Source organism: Lepidochelys olivacea (genome assembly GCF_965140295.1).
Source record: "Lepidochelys olivacea isolate rLepOli2 genome assembly, chromosome: 9".
Taxonomy (NCBI): Eukaryota; Metazoa; Chordata; order Testudines; family Cheloniidae; genus Lepidochelys; species Lepidochelys olivacea.
Genome location: NC_140419.1, coordinates 5,525,709 through 5,553,480, shown reverse-complemented (window position 1 = coordinate 5,553,480; position 27,772 = coordinate 5,525,709). Strand labels below are relative to the sequence as shown.

At 46.7% G+C, this 27,772-nt stretch overlaps 1 protein-coding gene across 2 annotated transcripts; it reads right to left on the bottom strand.

The window, feature by feature from the left end:
* Nucleotides 1-649: 649 nt before the first annotated feature.
* PCYT1A (phosphate cytidylyltransferase 1A, choline) lies at nucleotides 650-27,772 on the bottom strand. 2 transcript variants are annotated; one of them, XM_084639580.1, is made up of 9 exons: nucleotides 27,619-27,772; nucleotides 19,331-19,483; nucleotides 14,724-14,823; nucleotides 12,150-12,266; nucleotides 10,386-10,537; nucleotides 9,338-9,416; nucleotides 6,542-6,684; nucleotides 5,755-5,943; nucleotides 650-5,058 (listed from the first exon to the last, which is right to left on the bottom strand). In XM_084639580.1, exons 2-9 carry the CDS (start codon nucleotides 19,445-19,447, stop codon nucleotides 4,852-4,854), a joined length of 1,104 nt encoding a protein of 367 aa, XP_084495706.1. In that variant the 5' UTR covers nucleotides 19,448-19,483; nucleotides 27,619-27,772; the 3' UTR covers nucleotides 650-4,851. The 2 variants fall into 2 exon arrangements, with proteins under 2 accessions (XP_084495706.1, XP_084495707.1); XM_084639581.1 differs by having other exon boundaries at nucleotides 650-1,405.

The following is a 27,772-nucleotide window of genomic DNA, read 5'->3' as shown; positions in this document are numbered from 1 at the left end:
AAAAACCCAGCCGCTTTATACAAACTAGTGGCCCCAGCTGCTAGCTTTAATTATGGAAACGTCAGTACCTATCACAGCTACAGCACCACTCATCCAGAGGCCCCAACAGCCTTCACAAAGATGGGTATTAGTATTCCAGTTACACACATGGGGAAAGCAAACCCACAGACGGGCTAAGTGAGTTGTTTAAGGTCACAGTGGTAGAACAGAGAACCCAGGCATCCTGACTCCTAGAGAGGTCTATTTTCCACTGGAAAATGCTGCCACTTTTCTAACTGCAAATCAAACATGGCACAGATTGCATGTCCCCTCTGCTTTAGCAGAACAGACTCAGCTGCCAGGCTGGAATTAAAGAAAGAAAAAGCGGCCTTGCACTTGCAGAGCTGTAGAATACAGTCTGGAATAAACTGGTAAAGAAAAGCGGCATTAACCAGCATGACACAGGGCATGTTTGGTCAGTAGCTCAGGGCTAGTTTCACACATAGAAGGGGAACTGGTGGGAAATCTGTTAAGAAAGGCTACGACTTCAGGAATTCTCTGGTCATGGTTTTACCTTGGATCACCTTTTCAATAAGGGACGGCAGATCAAGGGAGATTAAAAGCACTCAAATTAAGCAAAAAAAATATGTCGGGCACAGATTGACAAGGGTTGGGTAAAATGACTTTGCATTTATTTGGCTAAACATAAAAGCCAAAAGCCAACTCAGAACAAGCCAGGAACATGTGCGCACACACAGAGAAACCAATACAGTTAACAATGATTGAGAGGAGACATCCTGAGGCACCCTAGTGAGAGGAGCAATGCACCACACCGGTGTGTTTGAAGTACGACTGCATACTGTCCTGCTAAGACAACAAAACTCACGTGACTCCTAACTCGGTGCCCTGGCCTAGAGTGTCACGCAACTTGGGATTGCATTGATGGAAAGTCCCACTTTCCCCCTAGCACTCTGAACCACCACACCCTTTAGCTCAGTTCGTATCCCAGCATAAAACCTTATCCTGCAGCACTTTCGGAACAAGGTAAGTGACGTTTCAGTGAATGAAAAAAGCTGGAATTTAAAATGAATTCCAAAATCCACATCGTTCCACGTATTTGTTTTGGAAAATCTAAGCATTGATCTCGTCCCAAGAAAAAACAAAACAACTGTTCTCGTCAAGCTTGACCCAAGTGGCAGCATTGCAGATGAGTTACAAAACTGTGGAGTTTTACACAGCTGGTTATGCTCGTGACAGACAATGTACTGCTGAGAATATTCCTCTCCTCCTCTCTCTCTATGGCTTTCTAGGAGTCAAACAGCAGCCAAGGCGAACACGTGCTCCATGTACCTGGCCATGTGCAATGTTCAAACGAAGAGTTGAAAAGACAGGTTCTGTCTCCTCGCTGGACAAGCTACATCCCATTCTGTATATGAAAGGAAGGCAGGGAATCGGAACACCATTAAAAGTCACAACAAACAACCCCTACAGGGTGGATCTGCATACAGGCTTCCTGCACAAGGCCCCCACCCCAGCGCGTTCCATATATATCGTTACAAAGAGGAGGGAAAGAATACGTTAGAATTATTAACTGCACTAACACATGCTTCGAGTTACAGATGGGCCTTAATCACACCTTCTACACTGGGCCAGGTTTTAAATGATTTTGTTAAAGAGTTTAACCCCATCACACTTTTTAACAGACAGGTTCCACTTTCCCTCCAGAAGCTTGAATAACTTTCTTCTGAAGCCCCAACTCACGTGCTGTTGAACATCACTATCACAGCTTCTTAGAGTCCAATCAATCGCAGCAGAAGCTGCTCACGCTCAGCCTTTGCCTGCTACTATCTCCTGCTTCACCTTTTAGCGTCACTCCACTGCCGCCTTTCCACATGGGACCGGAAGGACATTTGCAACGGCTTGGCTTCAAAGCCAGCCACCATATGCATGAGATCAGAGATCGTTCGAAGCCGCATCTCATATGGTTTTGCAGAAATTGACCCATATGGATTTAGTGGTACCAGGTTCCATCTTATTGCGGCAAATTCTCCATGGAGATCGATCTTGTAGTGGGGGAGAAACACAGACTTCTCTCCTTCCTCTACTCTGTCACTTCCTCAGTAGAGTCTGATTCTAACCAGCCCCGTCCGACACTCATGAGCAGCTGTTCCAATGTGCAGGTGAGGCTCAGCAGAGACGCGCAGAATGAAACAGTCAAGTGATTATGATGAGGTAACACCCTGGGAAACCCAGCCTGTCCCTCATCAATTGTCATGGAGAACTTTGCTATGCTGAGGGTACAGTGCAGATGAAGGATTCCTGGCACTCAGCTACGTGCGGCAACAGACATGAAGTGTGCCAGACAGTGGACTCCATGCGATGACGCCGTCTTTCTAAAAGCCATGATATAAACACTGATTTGGGATTGGAGTGTCCATTTCAATTTGCAAAGTGAAAGGAGGAAGCAGGGATTGTTAGGTACAAGCAACAGTTTTGATATTCCTAGTTACAGGCAAACAACACGCCCCGGCTGCACAAGTGACCCCACCCCGGGCAGAGAGACCATGCAGTAGCTTCCCTGTGCAGGATTTAGGAGTGACTGGACACCATAAATACTGTTATCATCCAAAGCTACAGAATACTGTTCACACCCTGTGTTTAACGTGACTGTCAGTGTCCTGTGCTGCCCTGCCTAAAGTTTGCGATCAGGTGAGAAAACAGACTAAGTATATGCCGAAGGAGAGTGATACAGACATATGCCACCACTCAGATGCCGAGAAATTAAGAATTGTTTGCATCTCACCATTTTGGTGCCACCTCAGAATGCAAGTGCTCCCTACCGCTGCTAAAAGACTTCCCAGAGCCATGGCCATCCCTGCTGGGAGGAATCACTCACACTGGGGTACTGGGAAACCAAAGCTTTCCTTCCCCTTTGCCAGCTCTGGTCTCATGGGAAATATAGGCATGGGGGAAGAATCGGTTTGACCAAGCCTGGTGGAGGACAAGAGTCTACACCAAGCCCCAAAGGTGGCATTTCAAAGAATAGTTTGACAGAGCTTTGAGGAAGCGGCCGCCCCTTTTAAGTACAGGGTGGTCACGTTCAATAGCTGCACATTACTGTGTAGGATGGTTCTAGCATCTGCCTTTTAGTCTCCACAGAATCACTGTTTCCCTGGATCGGACGTCATGGATTTTAACACCCGCAGACTTTGCCCACAAGAGTCTTAATCTGACCCCGTGGTCTATATGCAACATTCAAGGAAGCTCTTTCCAAGCAGGAGATGGCAAGGCAAGCTCAGGCAAAAAAACAACGTTGGGAGTTTCATGGCTGTAGATATGGCAGCTCCACCCCCTGGATGCTGGCTTCCAGGATAGAGTGTGTTCCAACAAGACCCACAACCTGCCTGCCCAAAGGACTTCCCTTGGGCATGCGCTGTGCAGGGACTCAGTGTTTGACACTGTGCTACACAGCTTACCCAGGGGCACTTAAAGCACAATATAAACATTTATTATATAGTTAATAGCAAAGCATCATTGGACGACAATTTCAAAAGAACAGGGGCTATCGGTTAAAATTAAAAATAGTGGCAGTTTCCTTTCATGCTATTTCTGCGCCCCCAAGAAACACCTAACGGACAGAGGTACCTGCATTTAATGCACAAATGATTTGACACCTATGTGAGAACATCGCCCTTCGCTGGGATAACATACCCCAGCATCTATCCGACTGTACATCAAAATGGACACAGAATTGGCCACGGACATTCTGAACAGCTCTCTTAGCAGGGTCTTCACCTCCCCGATAGGAGAGAGATCACCGCTCTCCATCCCTTTGTGCACAATAATGTAAACAAATACGGACCCGCGCAAAGCAGAGCGCTCAGAGTGGACGTTTGGACAGACCGTAATATGGTCAGCACACCAGAGACTGGAGGGAGATGCGAAGGCAGGAAGAGGACCTTTCTGAAGGAGCAGGCATATTTGTTATTGCCTAGCTGAGCGTACGTGCACACAACCACACAACGCATGTCTGGAAAGAAGAGGTGATGCTCTTCCCTCAAACAGCAGCTGATGGGCGAAATGAGGTTCTTGGCCTGAGATTTAGTGATGCTCCTAGATGCCTGCATGGCCGATAGAACATTCTAAGACAGCCTTTCCCTTGCAGAGGTGTACCTATTGTGCAGGTTTACTAGACTTTACAGAACGGCGCGTGACCCATTTGATGCTGGTGTGGCTGCTCAGATGGCGGATTTCCCACACAGGAGACAGGAGGCATGTTTCCACTATGAAACATTGGGAACCTCAGCTAAAAGAAGCAAGGTCAAGACACGGAGAGCTGGGTAGGTTCCTACTGGTTCCAGAAGAGTACGGACGTCTCTTTATAATTAAAAAATAGCTCATCTACTCTACCGCTTCCTGCGCTGTCTCAAGTTCACACCATATGAGGACCTGGCATATCCGTCATTCGAGAGATTCGGCAGCGATGGAGAATCCTGCCTTGGGGCAATAAAAGGCTGCAGTGGGTCTAAACAGCAGACAGACAAAAGGGTCCGATTAACTGTTCTCCCAATACCCCCCTGGCTGAGGTTTCACAGGGCAAAGACTTCAGTGCCACTCTCTTTAAAATACTTAAAAAAAAAAAATAAAACCCACTTTTCTCTTGGAAACCATTGGAACGTAAACAATAAAAAGGGGCTGGGGATAGGGAGAACGTTAGACTGTGCTTCCCAGACAGTAGCCCTTGCACAGAGCAGATGGTGCCTCTTGGAGGGTCGTCAGAAGCCACGTTACCATTGCTCTCACGTTTAAAGTTCCCCTGGGGTGAGGAACTGGAATTCGGCAATCAGCGATTCAGTGTCCGCGGCCAGCCGCCTAGTCCTCCTCATCCTCGCTGATGTCATAGGCGACGGCGGATTGGTTCCTGGAGAGGTTGGCCGGCGAGGAAGGAGGGGTCTTGGTGGAGAAGGGCCAGCGGAAGGAGGGAGAGGGGGAGCGCTCATGCGTCGGGCTGCTGCTGGGGCTCTGCTTTGGGCTGATAGCCTGCAACATCCGGCCTTTGCCCTCCTTTAGCATGTGTTTCTAGCGAGGGGAGGGAAACAGGAGGGAGATTAACATTGTGGCTGGTGGCACGTTCGAAGGTGATGGGAATGGGTGTTGGAGCCAGCACTCGCAGCATTTATGGCTGCTCTGGCCCATCGCCATCCCATGCTGCGATAGGAACCCTATGGAAAAAACTCCACTTGCATGAGCACAAACTTAGCTGCAGTTGGACAGGCTCAGTGTCAATCAGTTCAAGCATCTACAGCACACAGCCTTAGAGGGCTGGGTAACAGAACAGGGAGCATTTCACCACTAGGCGCTCCGTTCAAATTAATGGCTGTAAGTTACCACCCTCCCATGGCTACTTGGTGACGTGTAAAACAAGTTGGAGGGGTCAGTCCAACTCTCGGGGAATCAGTGTTCTGAATAAAAACCAGCCGTGGCAGCTGGCACTAAGTGGCATCCATGTTGGTCATCTCAGACAGGCCAAGGATAAGTGATCCTTAAAGACTGAGCTACTTTTGCCTCTAGCAGGGCCTCCCTTAGCACATGGCTGATGGAGATGGTCTGGGAGGGAAGCTGCCACTGCACCCAGTGCTGTGGTTAGCTAGAGGACTTCCCTCTGCAGGGCTATCACAACAGCAACTCCCAGAAGCATTAAAGTTTACCAGGACGCTTTCTGAAATCCCCCACCCACCCACCCTTTGTTCCCCATCTCCAGGGTGAACTTGTTACCAGTGCTCCTTCTGGTCCAAACATCTCCAGGAAGTTGCCGATGAATTCCCGGGATTTCTCCTCCCATTTTTGAATGAGGTCAATGCTCTTTTCCTCCACTTTCTGGACAAACTCCTTCGATTTCTCCTCCACGTCCTTCACCCTCTTTTTCACCTTGTCCACACGTTCCTGCAGGTGATATTTCTTCTCCTGCAGAAGCAAACAATGCAGGGGGAAGGATTAGGACATGGAACACTTAAATTTTCACCTGTCCCATGGGCAATTACTCTTACTTTTTAGGATTTAAAGAGGCGAAGATAATTTGCTGGCAATAATAAAAGCAAACAGCACTGGCCCTAGTTCTGAGTAGCCAGAGGCTCCTGGACACACACAAGCTACGACTGGGAATGGATGAGGTTTCAATCAAAAACACAAAACGACGACGCTCTGCAACCTGCATCTGCAGCGTTCACAGCACAGTACGCAACCAGGAACTGTTCTGATGCAATCACATGGCTGACTGGCAGAAACAGACAATTTCACAGAAAAATTCTGATTGCCACTTTGTTGGCGTTGAATCTTCTGTGCAGCATTTCAAGGGGGAAAATGATCGGACAAGATCCTAGGACAGCAAAAAAAGCAAATATTGGCTCAGTGTGTGTGTGTGTGTGACTGGTTAGTCCTGCAGATTTATTACTACTTGTTTGTATTGCAGCCACTCCCCGAGGCCTGGGTCAGGATCAGGCTCACACTGTTCAGAAACAGTCCCTGCCCAGGTGTGTTTGCAGTCTAACACATTGAGACTCACATTTATGAAGCTGACGTTCAGCTCCTTGGCAGTGTATCCCCTCTGCAGGTTTCGACGGGCATAGACATCATAGTCCCGTACAATCCGGGTGATGATATCGGATGTGGAGATCCCTTCGGTCCTCTGAGTTGGTGCAAACATGCCTGAAACCAGGGGAACAGAATCCAGGACAGGTGTAGGTCAGATGGAAGTGAGGAGCTGCTACTGACTCTCAATATGCAGGCTGGGGTATTTCACAGGCTCTTAAAGATCATACCCTACTTACTATATATATTTATTTCCCAATTGGCCTTGGTCTATATTTTGACCCTTAGAAACTGTCCAGTTCTGGTGTCCACAATTCATGAAGAATGGTCAAAAACTGGATGCGGTTCAGAGAAGAGCCACAAGAAGGATTAAAAGATTGGAGAGTATACCTTCTAGTGAGGGACTGAAGGAGCTCAAGCTATTTAGCTTATCAAAGAGCGAGTTCACGGGCAATTTGATCAGTTTAAGTACCTACATGGGGAACAGGAATTTGACTGTAGATGGCTTTTCAGTCTAGCAGACAAGATCCAATGGCTGGCAGTTGAAGCTAGAGACACACAGACTAGAAATAAAGTTTTTGTTTTTTTGTTTTTTTTTTTAAAACAGTGAGAGGAATTAACCACTGAACAGTTCACCAAGGGGTATGCGGGATTTTCCATCCCTGGCATTTTTTAAATCAAGATGGGATGTTTTTCTAAAAGATCTGCTCTTGTTCAATCACAGTGACTGGACTTGAAGCAGGAATTAATTGAGGGGAGTCCTCTGGCCTGTGTTCTGGAGGAATCCAGGCTAGCTGATCACAGTGGTCCCGTCTGGGCTTATCTACGCAAACAGCTCAGCAATACTCCTGGGCCTGAAACCTGCACTCGGAGGCACTTGGGCGGTGAGCCAGTGAAGTCTATGGGGTGGCACAGTGGCTGGACCAAGGCTGCAGAGTGCAAGTCAAGGGTACACTTCCATGGGTCTCTTTTACCTTGTGCAGGTGACTCCTCGCTCGCCTAAATGTACCGATTTCATAAAGGATGTAGGGAGACTAACCCATGTCTCCAACACACATCACTTAAAGCACCCCAAAAAATTTGACCGTCAGCCTTAGAGAACCTAACGCACCCAATAAAGGGTCAGGTTGCTGGCAGCAAAAACTTTATTTTCCTTCCCATGAGAAGGGCCCACTGAAGCGTATCGTGCAGCCAGCTGACTGGACGGGAATCTGTGTTTGTCACTGACCGAGCACCCCCTGAGTGCTAAGTAGCATGCTGGAAGGTGGGCTCAGATTCTCCACCCACCCCTCCTTTGTTGGATCTCTGCAGTTATTTAATATAAAACTCAGCGGGGGGGTTGGGGGGGGTAAGCTGATCAAAAGCTGGACTCTAAATGAAGAGGAGCACCATTACTGGGCTCTGAGGAAGAGTTAGCCAATAGACTAAAGGATAACAATCACCCGGAAGAGAGCATGTTTCTAAGAAATGTACTTGGCTGGTTGGTTTGTACTCGTTTCTCTTCGCTATTGTTAGAGACGCGTTTTAATCAGGGAATCTCCAGCACTGAATTTGTGATACTGTGCTGAGAATACCAGCCCATCGTCATGGAATGGGCCGTGACAGGACAAAGGAAAAAAGACTGAGAGGATGCTGCCTTTGTCTGAATACAAACAGCACTGGTAGCCATGTTTACGCTGGAGGTTTGTCACAGCAGGACAAGAGTCAAGGATAGCGTGATTTTCCCATTTGCCCATGTCTTTCTCTTTTCACTCTACTGTGGTGGCTCTTTTTCCTGTGGGGCTGGGCCTAGTGCCCTGAAGTGGGTGCAGCCTGGCACACCGGGTTGCAGTGCCGCTCCAGTTTGGCCCGTACGACCCAAGAGGGTGTTGGCCCCAGCCCTGCGAGACGGGAACTGCAGGGTGAGCTCTCTCTCCAACCCACTCTCCCTCCCTGGTCCTCCTCTCCTCACCCAGCCAGGATTAAGGTACCAGTGTTTCTCTGGGTGCTTGATGCTCCTGGCGTTGGGCAGGGAAAGGAGAGGGGCATTTTTTTAAAATCAAAAATCAGGGAGCGGTCACCCAGGCCTCTTACTAAATTCACCGTGACTGCTCTGTGCTTTGTGACAAACATGCCAAGAGAAATTTGCCGTCCTACCCATGACATCAAGTATGAAAATGTTGCAGTATGAGAAGGTTACATTCATTTAAGCCCAACAGATGTGAAAACTGCATCCTGCATTTTGCTTTTTCAGTGCCATTTTTAACTAAGAGACGAGACATACTTGCTATTTCTAGAATGGAGACTGAGGGATACAACTGTGGATCACTTATTTTGCTAGGTATTAGATAACAAGCATGCGGTCGTTGTTACCTAAAGGATGTATCATGAAAGAGCAGATCCACCATACCAGGACTAATGAACTAAAAAAAAAAAATAAATAAATAAAAAAGAAAAAAAATATTTATTTTTTTAACCGTGACCATGGTATCAGCCTTTGAGACCCAGGGCTTCTGTTTACTCCACGTATCACAGGAGCAGCCATGCCAATGTGGTGCAAGCCTAGTGTGGAAGAATCAAACTTTTAAGCACTCCGATCCCATGGCGAAGGGAGCAGTAAAAGAACCTGGTCAGAGGTGAGCTCAGTCTCCCAAGACATTCAATCCTTGCCAAGCTGGACAGTAACTGGCACCGACTAGAACACTGGTTTTGCTAGAACACCTGCCTCAAGACCCACCAGCTAGTGCTAGATGGTAAAGGCTACAGGTCACCACCACGACTTATGCCTCACCTGCTTCTTTTATGTGTTTATAAACATCGTCACTCCCAGCAGAAGAATATGGGATGTCATCATGGGCAACAAAATCAATCTGGGAGTTGAAGAAAAGAGTTAGAATAAATCTTTCCTTGAATCCACAGAAGGTACCTTTTTATGTAATGACCAAGTAACGGTTAATTACTTACTGCTGAGCACCTGTGTACAGGTACGGAGCTAGCAAAGCAATGAGGAATGTCAATGTGCTTTGCTTTCGAAACAAGATTAACCCTCCACAGCCCAGCCCTCCTACACAACCCTAGACAAGCCTACGAGTGCACGCCAAGGAGGAAGACAACTGGAGTAAGAAGCAAACGGCAGTTTCAAGCTTCAAACAGCGTTATAAACCAAGTGTATTGTTGGCCCGTAAGCAGTAGCCTGGTGCCAGCAGAGGGCAATATCTGATGTCCAGAGGAAGGTGAGAAAGCTCCTTTAGTGCATCTGGACGCAAATTCCTTCCTGACCCCTGCAGCAAATAAGCACGTGTCCTGAAGCAGGAGATTTGATTCACCTTCTCTCAATCTGCACAGCCACAAGTGTTACTACTGGCAGTAAAACTACCAGCCCCTTTTAAAAGCCAGCCATGGTATTTGCCTCTCTAAACTCCTGCTAGTGGAACTTCACCCACGGGCCTGTTACTTGTTTTGCATTTACCTGTCACTAACTTTGAGTGACCCCTTGTTCTCATATTAGGGAACAGCAAAAAGGAGGGCTCACTATGATGGATCCCCCCTGGATCTGGCTTCCTCTCAGATTTTGACAGTACCTGCCATTACAGGCTAGCTCTGCTCAGGCCCCTAACCTCCTCAGAAATGAACATGACCCGTTATACCAACTCATGGCACAGTCTAGGACGTGTAACAGAAGAGGGTTGCTGGCACGAATGATCAGAGGGAAATACAGCAAGTACTCGGAATCCTGTACCGCCGGTGCGTGGAAGGAGCATGGTAGTTACAAGTGTGCGCACACAGCACAGTTGCCTGATTGTCTGAAAGCACCTGGCAGCTCTACTGCTGCGTCTTACCTGGTGCTCTGCCAGGAACTCCGGGGTGAGGGTCCATGGTGCGTTTCTCACCACTTCATCCACGTAGCGACAGTGCTGCACTGCATCGTAACGCTCGCTTTCGTTCATCACCGTGAAGCCTTTGAGGTTATGGGTCAGCTCATCGCTGCACACTGCAGAGCAAAAGGTGAGTTCTGTTAGTCTTCTGAATACCCACCCTGACCCCCTCCACTGCCCGACTCCACCGTCTGCCCCGTGCAGCACGAGAGGACTCTGTGCCAAGACCGTGGCAGATATTCCAAGCTAAGCGGGCTCAGGAGTTACAGTTCAAGTGCCACAAGAGGTCTTGGTGATTCAGGAAGAGAACCCAGCTTTCAACTCCCAGTCTACAGCCCTAACCAGTAAGGCAGGGGTTCACAAACTTCATTGCTCCAAGACTCTCTTCTGACAACACGACCCCTGGAGGGTGGACCAAAGCCTGAGCCTGCCCAAGTCCTGTTGCGCCAGGCGGGAGGGGCCAAAGCTGAAGCCCAAGGGCTTCAGCCACAGGTGGGAGGCCTGTAACCTGAGCCCCCCCACCCGGGGCTGAAGCCCTCGGGCTTTGGCCCCAGGTAGTGGGCTCAGGCTTTGGCCGTGGGCCCCAGCAAGTCTAACACCAGCCTTGCTGATCCCATTAAAATGGTGCCCCGACCCAGGTTGAGAACTACTGCAGTAAAGCATAGGTGTGAAAGGTTTGGAGGTGGAAGGGGAAAGAGAGCGCGTTACGGAGGCGAGGAAGCCTCTCAATTCCACTGATTTCCACACACTGTGAAGAATACAGCATTATTATGCAAAATTGGTCAGTTGACTGGCTGGTAACCCTTCACCCCAGGCCCTCAAAGGCTCTGAAACCCATGCTGCTTGTTGAAAGAAATGATGAATACAGAAAAGTCAACTTTCCTTTAAAAGCTAACAGTGTTCTTCCTCTTTGATTGTCAGTACTGGGAGCACAGGGCAGCTCTATGGACCGCCACGAGGTGGGACACAGAACTGCCTCATTTACATAAGGGATAACTTGGGTCCAGACCCCTGACACCTAGCAAAGAAACATCAGAACCAAACAGGTTTCTAAATTTAGAAATGCCAAAACCCATCTGAACAAATCAAACTAGAATAGAATGGGTTCATGGCAAATCATCCAATCACCAGGCTGATTAAACCATGTGAAATAAAAATCAACAATTCTTTATTAACTCTATGTAATAATTTGGGAAGGCCCAAACGTAAACAGGCCGATCTCAATTGATATATTGCTGCTCCAGCCGAACAGCTGATATAGGGAGGGTGAAATCACTCCCAGCTTGAAGCTAACATTGAGACTACGCACACAGAGGGACAGTTTCTTATTCTTCACCTGCTCTGGTTCTCCAGATGAAGGCTCAGAAAGTCCCCTTTTATTTTTTGGCACTCAATGCTTTGAACAGCATTTCTTGTCACACAAAATTTAGATCAACGCTTAGACTAACTCAGTCAGAATAGAAAGTAGTCCCCATCTTTAAAAAAAAAATTTCTGGAGTTCCATTTTTATAGACAGGAACATTTGTCTCCCAGCACTGCACTCTATCCAATTCAATACTGAAGAGGACGAGATTACAACGTGGCTGCCCTTTGAGGTGCAACAAGTGCAAGGCACCGTGTAAGACGTTAAGGGTGGGACAGTGCAAAGGAAACTACAGGTTGCAATCCTACCTTTGACATGGTAAACTATTCCTGAAAGGCTGCCAAAGTCAAGAGACCTCTCCTTACCTCCCACAATGAGATATGTGTTCGGGAAGAGGTTCTTTGCCTGCATCAAGGCCCGGGCATGTCCAGAGTGAAATAAGTCAAATATCCCATCAGCATAAACCCTGACTGGTCGATCCACTGAGCATAAAAACAAACAGACGTTATTCATGGAGAGCCATTCCTGGGGAAAGCATTTGCTGGCTGCGCAAAGACCTAGTGAGCCTTGGGTTCCTTGTGGTTGTATGTGTTGTTACAGAAACAATTGTCAGAATGTGGAGCTGTAGCCAGAAAAGGTTTGAGAGGGAAATTGCTGGTTTGTTTCCGTTAGGAGTTAGTATATGGGGGTGCCAGACTAAGCATGGAATGACATTCAGAGACAGACTTAAAACCGAAAGTGCCATGCCTGGTGTTCTCATGGGGCTAAGTGCAGCTGCTCTGAGACAAGGTGCACACAGCACAAAGGGAAACCTGGGGAAAATGCAAACATCCAACATCGCCATTCTACAGGAATCAAAATGCAACATGCCAACGCTCTGCTCAGCAACTGACTACCAACAAGTGACTAGCCGAAGACATTTCATGGGTTTGTCTTACGTTTGCCAAGCAGGCTCCTGGAGGAAATCCTGGAGATCTTCCCAATTCCCCCCACACTCCATGCTGAACCTCACTACTATAGCTGTAGTCCTCCAATTCTGGAAGAATGGCCAACGAGAATTCCTGCTCAGTATGACTCCTAAATCAACCAGGCAGGGCTATTACTGAGCCAACCTTTAGTTCCTGCTTCCAAGGAATGACAAGCTGCACTGAAAATCATCTCGAGACTGCACAAAACAGTCCTGCTAGGCCTTGGGGCTGTCAGATAATTTCATGGAGAAGCTACTGCTGTAAAGCTTTCCCTGGATGGGGCCAGAAGGTTCAGCCCCATTCGGATTAATGGCTATTCCATCTCTTAGTAAAGAGCAGCTCGTTTATTTCGATACTTGAGCTCACACATGCTTAACTTTCACCCACTGTTCCACATTCAGCCTAAAGGATATTCGAGAGCCCATATACTACTAAAACCACAATGGACTTCTTAACTTCCACTTTTCTGGGCCAACACAGGACTCTCTCACAGCTGTGGGACACTTCACCCATCCCGGAAGTTATCTGACACACGGCTCTCTGGCCAATCTAAGCCAGCCAGACAAGTCTGAGCCAGTGGGAGGGCACTTGGTAGACAGGAAGTGAGACTGCTTCATATATAGAGGGCAGCATTTAAGGAGGCCTGAAGCTGAGGGAAGGAGAATCAGATAAAGGGAGCAGCAGGAGGATGGGACTGGGGGGCAGTGTGGGGGAAGAATACAGATGTACAGTAGTTAGGGACACTATAGGCCATTGAAGGTGAGACAGAGGCAGTCAATTAAGGTAATAAAGTGAGTTTTGCTGGAAAGGGACAGATGTTAGATGATGCAGATGAGCTGTATAATGAATGCTAAAAGACAGTAATAATTTATTACTTGCAGAGCCAATCTGATTGATCCTGAAGGTGTTAAATGATTCCATAGAGAAACCGAGGAATCAGAGATTCGAGACCTCTAACCCTGATCTGCGGGCCAATACAGGCTTGGTCCCTGGTGTATGTATGTGAGAATGGGCGTCTTGAACTTTCTCAAAGCATGTATCGCAGACAACAGGTTGGAAATCTGTGTGCTAGCATTTAGATCAGTTTAGATTTGACCGTGCAAAGCCATGGGGCTTCCAGAAATTCCCTTGGGAGACTGCTCAGTAGGCCTTGACAGGTCATGAGATGAGTAAACCTCCTTTAATGACTTTATTGCTATTTACAGAAAGAAGTGCAGTGCTTTCCTTACAGCTACGAAGCTGGCACCATGCAGGGCTGGGTACGATCACGTACTTTGAACAGTCAGCAGAGGAGTGCGGCCCCTAGCAGGTGTTACTAGCACTGCCATTTTCATGCTTCTGAACAAAACCTTGACCAGTGAGTAATACACCATTCTACTCATACAGGTGACTAGAAATCGGCACCCTCCTATTCCCAGGGGCAGATCTGCTGAGCATCCTAAAATTGGCTATCTAACGTATGCTGCTGTATCCTTCAGCGTGCAGGCAGGGCTCCTCTCAACGTTGCCACCGTTAAGGGTATTTGTTTTGCTCACACGTCTTATACTTGTCACGAGACAAGTGATTTTTTTTTTAAATCCCTTTTGGCTTCTTTACTAGTCTAACTTTTTAAGTTGTCTCAGTTGTCGCAAAGAAGAGGGTTAGTGTTGATACTGCTCTTCAGTAACTCAGGAAGGTGGCTACAAGCAATATTAGCACTGAGGAGAATGTAAGCTCTTTGGTGCAGGAACCTTCTCTTACAATGTGTACGTACAGCTCCCAGAACAGAGGCCCCAATCTCCAGGCAGTCACGTAATACAAATAATAATAGTCTTAGTCCCCAGGGTGGATATAACGCTCCTAAATAGCTAAGCAGGGCTCCTTCCAACCTGACACAAGGGAGGATGAAACGCTTTAATTCAGCCAGGAGAAATCCTGGAACAGCACATGTGTTTAGGTAACTGCCTTCTCATTTGGTTTTACAGTACTTACAGGGGGTGCCTTGGGTCGCCTCTTCCAACGTCAGTCTGACATACGGCTTACTGTAGTCCACTTCAATTTGATCTGAAAATGGAGCTGGCTCCCTCAAGCCCTAAATAATCAGAGAGAAAAATAGCTTGCAACCCCCCCAAGGTTCAGCATTTTACACAGCCACAGCACAAGCAAACCGGGATGGCAGGGGAATTATGACAGCCCAGCAATTCAATAGCAGACACGCTGCACTAGGAGAGCTTTGTGCAAAAGGTGCTAATGAGATTTACTGATGTTAAGCCCCAACACGGTCCTGGGGGGTAATTATCCCTAGCTTATGGATGGAGAGAACTGAGGTGAGCTGAGGTTAAGTTACATGCTGAATCAAAGGCAAAGCTCAGCAGAGCCCAGGGCACAGATTCCCAGCTGGTGTGAATGGACTTCAGTGAAGCTATGACAGTTCACACCAGCTGAGGATCTGCCCCACGACTCCTTTACTCCCAAGTCCTCAGATCTAACCACTGGACCAAACTGCCTCAGCTGGACCATACTTTGAAACACATCTCCCCACGCGTAGGCTCCAGTGTTGTAACATGCCAGCAGTTACAGGTATCAGAACACAAACTATTAGCACAGAAAGAGAAGCTGCCTATAGCCGGTCTGACTCTCCAGGGAAAGTGTTTAAAAGCACCGATTTGTAAGCCCTAGAAGGCGGGAAACCAGTCATATTCTGTGGGAAAGCACAGAAATCTGATGGAACATTACAGGACTTCCCCCACACCCCTTTGAAACTACCTGCAAAACCAACATGTTGGTGGAGTTCAGAGTGAGAATTAGGAGGCATAAAGTCCAATTATAGCTACTGTAGGGCTGATTTCTTCTGGACCAGAACAAAGCATCTTACCCTCCAATAAGCAGCCAGCTCAGTTTCAGCTAAATGACCATGTGGGGTCTGTGACTGTTAGAGACTAACTTTCTCTTTTAGCAGGAAGGTGTGTCACAGCAGAAGATTGCCCTTCCCTAAATCAGATGATGAGGAATCAATCTTGCTAACCATTACACTAATGTTGTGACTTAAGCCAAACTACAGCTGCAAGAGATTTCTCAGCAATTTCATCCTGCACACTGTGGTGAGCACTGGCAGACCTTCTGCAAGTATTGCAGATGTCACTCCCTATTGGAGTTCTAAGCTGAAATGGATCTCTTTAAGTGCAGTGCATGGGAAGGCAGCAACCTGGCTGCTATGCTGTGGTGAGCTAATGCCCTTCAAAACCTTCTTTAATGAGAGTATTGTACTAAGTTTCTGGCCTCTTACATGCCATCTTGTCCATTACAGTCAGAGGCCTTGGGTCTTCTGGACCTTGCGGGATACAGAGGCAGAAGTGGCATCGTTCCTAGCTCTAAATTTGTAGCATGCTAAATTTGTAGCATGTATCTCCTCACTTCAGGGATTCTAAATTAAACTCTTACATTTAATGAGGCCAAAATCCATTCCTCAATACAGCCTTCAGATTTCCTATTTAACACTCAATTCCCCTTTGATTTTTTATTTTTTTCCCCCAATACTTCCATGCTTGCCTCTGTTCTTATTGTTATGTTACCTAACGGATCACACGAAACCCTCCTCTCTAGATTAAAAAAAACAGTCTTTCCACCAAGTAACAGGGTTGGGGTACACACCCTGAAATACTGAATATAATAGATGATCAGAGCAGGGCTATAAAGTCAACTGGGCTTTTTATTACTGTCTGCTGGGGAACTTTAGCCCTGCAATCCTCTAAATGAGCAATCAGATCTTCAGTTACAAGTATCTGCCAAGAGAGCGTAAAGTATCTGGGTGACACTTTTGCCCTTGCAGGATCAGGGAGCCCTGCTCTAAACTCCTAGGAATAAAACCTTTCATGAAAGAAAAGAAGTAAACTCCAGAGACCCACACGGAGTCTGCACCTCAAAGAGGCTGAGGTATTCTGAAGAAGGCTGGCTAGAGGTAGCATGAGGAAGCAGTATAAGTACAGTTCGCTTTGTGCTTTTTGTGATCAGAAGCCCTTACAGGGCTATGAGTGTAGCACCAAAGAGGGTGGGTGCGCACACGTCCCCTCCCCGTCTTTAGATGATATGTTACAAGGTCTGTTGGTTAAAGCACAGCAACTGAAGTCAAGAAGATCTGGGTTCTTCACTCAGCTCTGGCACAGCTGCTTTAGCAAGTCATGTCACCATTCTGTGCCTCAGTTTCCCCATCTGTAAAGTGAAGACACTAATTTTTACCCATTCAGCTTTGTAAAGCACTTTGAGGTCTTTTAATGGAAGGTGCTATTGAAAGGCAAAGCTTCGTTCGTAAATTTGGGAAGGTAAAAGGTGAAGCTGAAACACATTGCAGGTATTTTTACGAGCAACTTTGACCCCACAGTGATGGGGGAATGGATGGCAGCCAGCTCTGACAGAAAGATCAGGAAGGAAGAACTCTAGAATGTGTGATACACATGAGCCCCATGGAGTAGGAGGGAGAGAGCTGCCACATAAGGACAAACCTACAGAGTTACAGCAAGGGCAGTATGAAGTCAAGGCAAGCTCTGGAAAGAAAGCATAGATTTTGGCAATGGTGATCCCAATAAACCCACCCTTCATGTCTACTTGGGAGGTGGAAGGAGAACACAGATCAGGGTCTGGTACTAACAGTGAGTGAAAACAGTGGGCCTTTTTTGGAGGGGGGGTGGGGGGGAGAGAAAAAGCAACTGAGTTATAGTTTTAGCAGTGTTAATGATTTAAAAATACAAGAAATCAGCCCGAGAGAGACTCTTCGAGAGGCACCATCAGATTAACGGAGGGCTCAGCATTTCACTTTTGTAAAACAAGGCTGTACTGAGCCCAGTACAGACAAGAAATGTTCTCATGGATTATTTGAAAACTCTCCTGCAGTGCTGGAAACACAAATACAGCTTCCTGCTAAATACCTCAGAATCAGAAAGTGAAATCCATTAAACACACAATGAGACTAACCAATTTAGTACCTAACCAATAAGGATCAACCTCACTTTAGGAAAATAACTAAAGTTCAAATGCAAAACAAGATAAAAATTGATTATTTATATCAAGGTTTCCTGCCTGCTGATTGAAATCAATCCGCCTCAAGGCAAGATGTTAATTAACATTATTTTGGTTTTAATAATTTAGCCCCCAAACACTCATGCATGCATGTGACTTTAAAGCCACAAGTAGTTCCATTGATTTCAGTGGCATTATTAATGTGCTTAACCACGAGTAGCTGTAGGAACATGGCCACAAGTGGGTCTAAGGAACCAGTATCAATTTTGTTTAAAATCGCACTTACGTCACTAAAGAAATTAGAACTGTGAAAAGCTGATTTATTTCAAGTCTGTTCACATCCACGCCCAGAGTGAACCACCACAATTACCACAAAGAAGCTTACCTCAGCTGGCTTTGGACTCTATTTTTTTTATGTCTGTGTTGTAAGTATGTACATTAGTGTGAGCAAAGGAGGATTTCGAACCAGCTTTGCAAGAAGCAAACAGCACTAGCCGGGCTGCACTGCTCCGCCTCTTTCCCTGGGCACAAAATTTATTACTATTTTTTGCTAACCCGAGGATACGCTATATCTGTACACATTTATTTAAGCAATTATATAGCTTAACATGCTTATTTGGTTTCTTAATTTTTACATTTTCATGATGTTAGAAAATGGTGACTGCATTCTTATTTGCCAGGTTGATGATTTGTGTGTGTGGTGATTTGTGTCAGGCTGCGTTTGGATGGAAATTGGAATTGCGTTAAAAATGCACAAAACCAGTATTTTCAATTTTTTAATTAGTTAAATAAAACTATCTGAAATGTGCTGGGTCCACACATGGTTTACATTTAAAACGGATTTACTAAACCAGGGAAGTGTTGGCTGAGCTGATTGTTTCTGGTCACCATGTCCTTCAAGATTTTAGAACTAGTAGTTCTCTTCTGCCCAAACCTCCATTTTTATTCACAGATTGGAAAAGGAAAACAAGCTTTCCTGCTCTTTCAGCTCCCAATTTCTCAGCTTTCCATGAACCTAGTTATTGAACTGAACTAGTTGAATAAAGTGAAATGAAGAAAATCTCTCTGAACCTGCAAAAGAGGCTTCTGTCAGTCAAAAGCTTGTTTAGCATTTCAGCAAACTCTGATTCCAGGTGCTTAGCTAGTGACTGCCACAAGTTCACTGGTTTGTCTTTCTTTAAAACTTCCACAGCGAATATGTACTGCTTGAATATTATATTTTTATCTAAATTAAATGATGTTAATAGAATATGGCAAGTTTAGGCTTTCATATAGGTTATCATTTCAAATTTAATTTTTAAATAGGTTTATTTTTTTTAAATATTTATGCTGAATAAAATCTGATTTTTATAAAATCTATTTTTATGCACCCTGGTTTGCCTTCTGCAGTGACATTAGTGTGAGCAAAGGAGGATTTCGAACCAGCTTTGCAAGAAGCAAACAGCACTAGCCGGGCTGCACTGCTCCGCCTCTTTCCCTGGGCACAGAGGATGTTTTACTTTGCCCTAATCAATGTAGCAACATGAGTATCATTCAGCTGCTTTCCAAAAGTGAAACATTTCTGATCAGAAGCCTTGCTTACTTACAAACGAGTGACGGGACATTTTCGGAGGGATTCCATCCAGCTCTGTTGCCCCATTGGGTCCTGACCCATCTTTTCTTCTCTTCCGGGGATTCAGCCTGGACGAACTTGGTGGCTCCATCACAGAAGAGGTGCTTGGCAAGGTCTTTCCAGCAGACTATAAGAATGAAATAAAAAACAAGAAATATAAGAGGTATTTCACTCAGGAAGGGCTAAGAAACCAGCCAACAATGGGCACTATGTACAAAAGATCAGCCCAAAAGCACCTGAATCAGGAGGCCTAGCCAGTTGTATGTGGCATCAGGTAACAAAACTTCTTGACAAACAGTGCCCGGTGGGAACACTGAATAATTTCTCTCTGCAGAGCAGCTCCTAGTCACAAGAATGACGAGCGGGTAATACTCAGCTGGCTGGAGAGAAACTCCCTCAGGCAGGAGTTGCAATATGAGTGATGATATCATTAGCATGAAGCTAGTTATGCTATTTTAGTATCTGAGTGGCAGGCCAAAGATTAAAATATGCCCAGTCCACATGTCTGAAGGGTAACTGTGTACAATTTCCCAGCACTCATTTCAATGATAAACTGGATGCACAAAAAGAACCCCCACACAACAAGACAGCTGATGGGTAAAGCTGGATTTCCTTTGCGGGGGCGGGGAGAGAGAAGAAACCTTGCCAATGAACTAATTCATGACTAGGCTATTTGCAGTGATCTCTCAGCTGTTAACTTCCAATATGCCAGGAATTCAAGGAAGCCCCACACTGCTTGCTGGTGAAGTGGAACTAGGCATTTACATGAATGGGTAACACTGGAAAATCTCAACTCCAACTGCCACAAGATTTAAAAGCAGATGCTGGATTTGCAAATTTGTGACTTAAGACTGGGTTGAAGTTTTTCCTTTACTAAATCAGCTATATGCATCGCCTCTCGTCAGAGAAGACTGGCATGCCTGGGAAATATGGTTCACACCCAAGTCTAGAAACTCTAATAATAAATGCTCTGTGGATTTAGGACTCTGCCCCCCCCCACATGCAGTGGGTCTCCTGGAACACTTTGTAGGGAGCGTCTGGATTCTCTGGATTGACAGTGAACCTACTGCACGAAGAGAGCAGGCTTATACCATCACTTGAACGCTACCCTGACCCTCCTTGAAGCATATGATTGTATATTATCAATCTCTGCAGACTATCACTGCTCAGTTACACCTACTGGATGATTTAACATAAAGTGGTGTTGGATGAAGCTCCATCAGCCAGATCCTACAGAGCTTTTTGAAAGATGGGCCTTTAAAGGGACAACTATTGGTGGGCACTTTAGGAGCACAGAGGATTCTGTGTTTGGGAAAGTTCCGGAGTAATGAGTCAAGCAAAGATAAAAGACTACTTAGGAATGGAGACTAGAAATGTGCTTTATAACATTCCCAATTTAGATTCAACATGGCCTTACACAGTGGTCTCCAAAGTGGCCTGGACTACTATGTTCAGCTCTAGGCAGCTCAATATCAGAAAGGTTTCAGAGTAGCAGCCGTGTTAGTCTGATGGAATTCACAAAAAGAAAAGGAATACTTGTGGCACCTTAGAGACTAACCAATTTGTTTGAGCATAAGTGATGAAGTGAGCTGTAGCTCACGAAAGCTTATGCTCAAATAAATTGGTTAGTCTCTAAGGTGCCACAAGTACTCCTTTTCTTTTCACGAATACAGACTAACACGGCTGCTACTCTGAAACATCAGGCTGTATCTAACCATAGGAATTCTTAACCCACCCAATTTCTGAACAGAATGTGCTCTTCTTAATGTAGCAGCCTGCCTAGGAGCGATCTCAGAGTGACTCAGATTTCCATTCACTGTATTTCAACCAGTGCATGAATGAGCACAAACGCGCTCCTTGCTGAGATACTGCAAGTGTGTTGCTGCCAGATGTAAAGGCTACCGCAAGTCAAAGAACTGTAAGTTCCTCCAATGGGCAATGCTGTTTTATTGATTTCTGTCTATGGAATGTTTCAGAGTAACAGCCGTGTTAGTCTGTATTCGCAAAAAGAAAAGGAGTACTTGTGGCACCATAGAGACTAACCAATGCCATAAGTACTCCTTTTCTTTTTGTCTGTGGAATGAGTGACTGCCTGCGTTCAGGGCTAACCCTATCCCATCCCCCACATCTGTCAGCGCCTCTTCACCACTCACTCTCCCTTTTGTGTTTCCTCCCCACTTACACTCTTCCTGTGCCCACCTGACTCATCTCTTTTGGTGCATGCCCTTCACCTCCTCCCACTTTGGCTAAGGTAGTTCGGTGGAGAGCAGCACCCCTGGGTGATGGGGTGGGTCAGCAGGGGAAATGGCCACACATGCACACAGCTTAGGGAAAAACCTGCTTTAGAGTGTGCCTACACTGCAATTAAAAACCTGCAGCTAGCTCGTGCCAGCTGACTCGGGCTCGTGGGGCTCAGGCCAGGTCATGTTTAATTGTGGTGTAAATATTCCGGACTGGGCTGGAGCCTCAGCTCTAGGACCCTGCAAGGTGGGAGGGTCCTAGAGCTCAGGCTGCCTGAGCCCAAATGTCTACACTGCAATTAAACAGCTCCTTAACCCGAGTCAGCTGGCTTGGGAGAGTCGCAGGTTTTTAACTGCAGTGTAGACATACCCTAAAGCCACGTACATGTAAGTTTTACCAACATACGTGGAAGCGTAGGCCTGGCCTCAGACAATGACTCAAGTATGCACTAGCTACATCAATGTCAAGCACCAGATCCAACTCTGACTGGAAATCAGAGGGAGCCACTTCCAGAAGAACTGGATTGGACACTCAAAGAGGAAGTACAATTCCTGTAGACACGAACATGAATGCAGCTATTTGACAAAGCAAATTTTGCAACATTGCAGGCGTCAGAACTCCTCTTGCCTGTGGTGAGTGAGAAGCTGCCCCCCAGTGAGTGAGAGCTTTCAGCAGCTAATTTCTGCAGAATTTAAGCTTCCATTGAAAAAAGAGTTCTTGCTCTTCTGGCTGCAAAGAAAGCCTTCCAAACGTGAACAAATTATTCTTTTTATCATCATAGCGCTTAGGAGCCCTTCTCACGGATCAGGACCAGTGGACGCTGTGTAATCTCTCTGACCCTTAGGACACAAATCTGCAGGGCTGAGAGCAGCATTCTGTTAACTTCACTTCACAGTGAGCCTTCGGCACAGTTTCAGAGGGGCAGCCGTGTTAGTCCGTATCAGCAAAAAAACAAGGAGGACTTATGGCACCTTAGAGACTAACACATTTATTTGGGCATAAGCTTTCGTGGGCTAAAACCCACTTCATCAGATGCATGCAGTGGAAAATACAGTAGGAAGATTTATATACACAGAGAACATGAAAAAAATGGGTGTTGCCATACCAACTGTAAGGAGACCAATCAATTCAGGTGGGCTATTATCAGCAGGAGAAAAAAACCAACAACTTCTGTAGTGATAATCAGGATGGCCCATTTCAAACAGTTGACAAGAAGGTGTGAGTAACAGTAGGGGAAAAAGAAAAGGAGTACTTGTGGCACTTGTAACACGGCTGCTACTCTGAAACCTGTCAGTAGGGGAAAAAACATTTCCCCATGCTAATTTTCCCCCCCTACGGTTACTTGGAAATGGGCCATCCTGATTATCACTACAAAAGTTTTTTTCCCTCCTGCTGGTAATAGCCCACCTTAATTGATTGGTCTCGTTACAGTGGCACTGCATTCTGCATCTTGAATGGTGCAAGACAAGGGGGGGCAGGGAATGATCCTCTTTAAAATGCTGAAAATACCCTTCAAGGATGCCCAAGTCCCTTACGGATACAAATGCTACAGAGCTCAAGTCACCCACCACAGAAACACAGCCACCTCTGGGGTGGAAAGTGGTAGGCGTTTCACAGAACACAGAAACACTACACAAACATTTGAGGATGGGAGTGAAAAATAAGGTAGACAAATGAGATTACGGGACACAATTAGCCGAGTTTGGCCAGGACATGAGGATTAACCTCCATGTGGAATCTTTAGTAACCACCAGTGGCAATTCTTGTTGCTAATTTGGGGGCTGATCTCAATGGAGAGATGTATATTCCTTGATGAGGGTGTTAATGTTTTGTTAGCCAGGTGTTGTAGTACTGCTGAGAAACAGACCCTACAATTTTGAATATATACCATCGAAACACAGCAATGGAATGAGGAGCTGGCCCAACTGCATTCCACTGGAAGAAGAGTTTCATTAAGAGAAAAATGTTGTTTGCATATGAACAGGGAGGGGCAGAGAATAAATTCCACTGCTTCATCATGAGGCCTCTCTAATCTGCCTGAGCATTTCACAGTCACTGTTACCATCCTGGTCAGGTAGTCTGTAATGTATCCCTACTGCTATATTCTTATTATTCAAGCATGGAATCACTAGCCATAGAGATTCTACGGTACAGTTTGGTTCATTTAAGATTTTTACTTCATTTGTTCCACACTTTTTTTCACATATAGTGTCACTCCCCAACCAGTATGATCTGTTCTGTCCTTCCGATATATTTTGTACCCTGGTATTACTGTATCCCACCGATTATCCCCATTCCACCAAGTTTCTGTGATGCCTATTATATCAATATCCTAATCTAATACAAGGCACTCTAGTTTGCCCATCTTATTATTTAGACTTCTAGCATTGGTATATAAACTCTTTAAAAACTTGTCACTTTTTAGCTGTCTGCCATTACATGATGTAATTGAATGGGACTTTTTTTCTTTTGACTGTTTCTCAAAGTATTGTTACCGGAATACTTTTTGCCTCTCCATTAGGGCTTTGGCCAGCACAGCTATGTTGGCATAGTCACAACCCCTTGTCTGACATAGCTATGCTGGCAAAAATTAAGCATAGATCAGGCCTTTGTCATGTCTAGATTGGACTGCAATGTGCTCTAGGTGGGGCTACACCTTCACTCCATTTGGAAGACAAAAGCTAGTATAGGATGTGATGATTTTGGCCGTGTCTATCTTAAAAAGTTTTGCTGCTTTAGCTATTCTGGTGTAGTTAAAGCAGCAAGCTACAATACTGCAAATTCATTTATGCTGGTATGAAAGCTTATACCAGTTCCAGCTCGGCAGAGCCGAACAAGCTATACCAGCCATATAACAGTGTAACAGCTTCTACACTGAGGCTTTTACCAGCAATAACAATGTTCGGAAAAAAAAATTTGCATCCCTTAACTACCATAGTTATGCCAGTTAAACTTTTTAAGGGTCAAGCAGACCTTGTTTGTTACAAATGACACCAGCACTCTGTGATCTGTGGAGTTCAGTGTGTTGGTTTTAACGTATGAAGCCTTAAATGGCCTGAGACCGTCCTATCAGAGTCCCCCTCTCACCCCCAAATAAGAGCACCACATTTGAAATCAGCAAAGGCACCTCAGAGGGAGCTTTTTTGGTATTTAAGAGAGCTGTGGGTAGGGCATTCTCCCTAAAGGCCACTCATCTTTTAAATTCACACCCCTCCTTCGTCCAAAATAACCCAAATGTGGTGTTGATGGGCCATACATGCCACACGGCCCATCTGTTGAAGCAGGAAAAAGGAAAGGACAGAGGTGATAGGGGTAAGTTGTATACAGCAAAAAGAAAAGGAGTACTTTATGACTTGAGAGGAGTACTTCTCAAATTGGGGGTTGGGACCCCTCAGGGGTCACGAGGTTATTACGGGGGGTGGGGGTGGGAAGGGGTTGTGAGCTGTCAGCCTCCACCCTTAACCCTGCTTTGCCTCCAGCATTTATAATGGTGTTAAATATACTAAAAAGTGTTTTTAATATATAAGGGGGGGTCGCACTCAGAGGCTTGGTATGTGAAAGGGGTCACCAGTACAAAAGTTTGAGAACCACTGTTATATACTCAGTGGTGGACTAATGCCAAGAAATTGTTATAGAATGACCAGTCAGTGACAGTTTGAAGGTGTAACATTTTGCAAACCACTAGAGCTAACCAGCTACTTATTTAGATTTAAATGTACTAAAATAATAGTAATAAAAAACCTTTTACCCTGGTCTCTAGGAGCTGTGTTATCAATTTAGAAAAACAATACAAAAGCCATTACCAAACCAAAACCAAAGCACACCTCCCTGTCCCTCATACGAAGTGCCAGTCAGCAAACACAGGTAAGAAATCAAAATCTCCCCTCCTACTCCCTATACCGGGGTTCCCAAACTTCACTGCACTGCGACCCCCCCTTCTGACAATGAAGTTACTACATCACTCCAGGGGTGTCAGAGTCAGAGCTGGGGAGGAAAGAGGGCCGCACCCAAGCCCCACTACCCTGGGTGCAGGTGGAGCTTGGGCTTCAGTTTCAGCCCTGGGCCCCAGAAAGTCTAATGCTGGCCCTGGTGACCCCGTTAAAATGGGGTCACGACCTACTTTGGGATCCCGACTCACAGTTTGAGAACCGCTGCCATATACAGGTTTCAGAGCGGCAGCCGTGTTAGTCTGTATCCGCAAAAAGAACAGGAGGACTTGTGGCACCTTAGAGACTAACACATTTATTTGAGCATGAGCTTTGGTGAGCTACAGCTCACTTCATCGGATGCATTCAGTGGAAAAGACAGGGGGGAGATTTATATACACAGAGAACATGAAACAATGGGTGTTACCGTACACACTGTAACCAGAGTGATCAGGTAAGGTTAGCTCTAATGGTTTGCAAAATATTATACCTTCAAACTGTCACTGACTGGTCATTCTATAATAATTTCTTGGCATTAGTCCACCACTGAGTATATAACAGTGGTTCTCAAACTTTTGTACTGATGACCCCTTTCACATACCAAGCCTCTGAGTGCGACCCCCCCTTATATATTAAAAACACTTTTTAAGATATTTAACACCATTATAAACGCTGGAAGCAAAGCAGGGTTAAGGGTGGAGGCTGACAGCTCAAGACACCTCCCCACCCCAGGTAATAACCTTGTGACCCCTGAGGGGTCCCAACCCCCAATTTGAGAACTCTGGTATATAAAATTCCAGACACCAGACCAATGTAGTTTTAAATCCACAAACTCAACAACTCTGTGATATACTGCACACATCTTCAGGTGTATAGGGTAGACTTTTTTTGGTCTGGATTTGAGCCAAACATGGTGCCCACATTAGCCCAGAAGAAGTCAGGAAAAATAACCCTCCTACCACACAGCTAGATAAAATAACTCATCTGTGTACTCTGCTTCAATTCAACCAACCCTAATCTCTGACTCTGTCACAAGCCACAGGGAAATGGAGCACATATGGGTGGGAGGTATGGGGGAGGGTGTGGACTCTGATTCTGCCATTACTACCAGAGATAAGGAAACGGAACAAAAGGAAGGACATTCAAAAGCAAATACTGTAATGGGGCACCCTTAGCAGTCCTGTCTGGACACAATAATGGGCACTGAGATGAGCAGGGTGGGGAGTTTATGCTCCTCTCCTGGAAAATCTAAGGGAGGAAGCCAAATCTCATTATACCACCCCTTACGCCCCATACATTCCCAACCAGTGCTCCCCCGAGCCAGGTATCCCCTGCCAGTGGCCCACCCAGAGCTAAGTTGCCCCCATACCCATCCAAACCAGGGTCCCTTCAATGCTCCCAGAACCAAGTACCCCCTTGCTCCCCAGCCAGTTACCCCCCACCGAAATAAATGCCTCCTGTACTTACCCAAGTCAGTGCCCCCTCAACCCACCCCAGAGCCAGGTACCCCCCAGCCTGTGACCCCATGTTCCCCAGAACTGAGTGTCCCCAAGCCAGTGCTCCCATGCTCCCCAGCCAATACCCCCCCCCAGAGCTACATGCCTCCTGTATTTACCCAAGTCAGTGTCCCCTCAACCCCCCCGAACCAGGTACTCCCTAGTCAGTGCCCCCAGCCACAGCCCTTCCAGAGCCTAGTACCCCCCCACCCCCACCCAATGCTCCCTTAACCCCCAGAGCGGGGTACCCCCCACCCAGTGCCCCCCATGGTCCCCAGCCAATAGGCCCCCAGCGCCGAATGCCCCCCCACACCCACTCAAGCCAGTGCCCCCCCCGCCCCCACAGCCGGGTACCCCCCAGGCAGCGCCCCCCCGGCCCCGGAACCAGCGCCCCAGGCAGCGCCCCCCCGGAACCAGCGCCCCCAGTCAATGCCCCCCCGGAACCAGCCCCCCCAGGCAGCGCCCCCCCGGAACCAGCCCCCCCAGGCAGCGCCCCCCCACACCCACTCAAGCCAGTGCCCCCTTCGCCCCCACAGCCGGGTACCCCCCAGGCAGCCCCCCCGGAACCAGCCCCCCAGGCAGCGCCCCCCCGCTCCGACCTGCCGGGCCGCTCCGCGCTCCCTCGCCGGCCGGGGCGGGGCGGGGCTGGGCGCGGCCGCTCCCGGCTCCCTCGCTGGCCAGCGGGGCGGCCGCCCAGGGCGCTGCGTGTCGGGCCGGACCGCACGGGAAGGGACCAGCCGCGCGCGCGGCTCC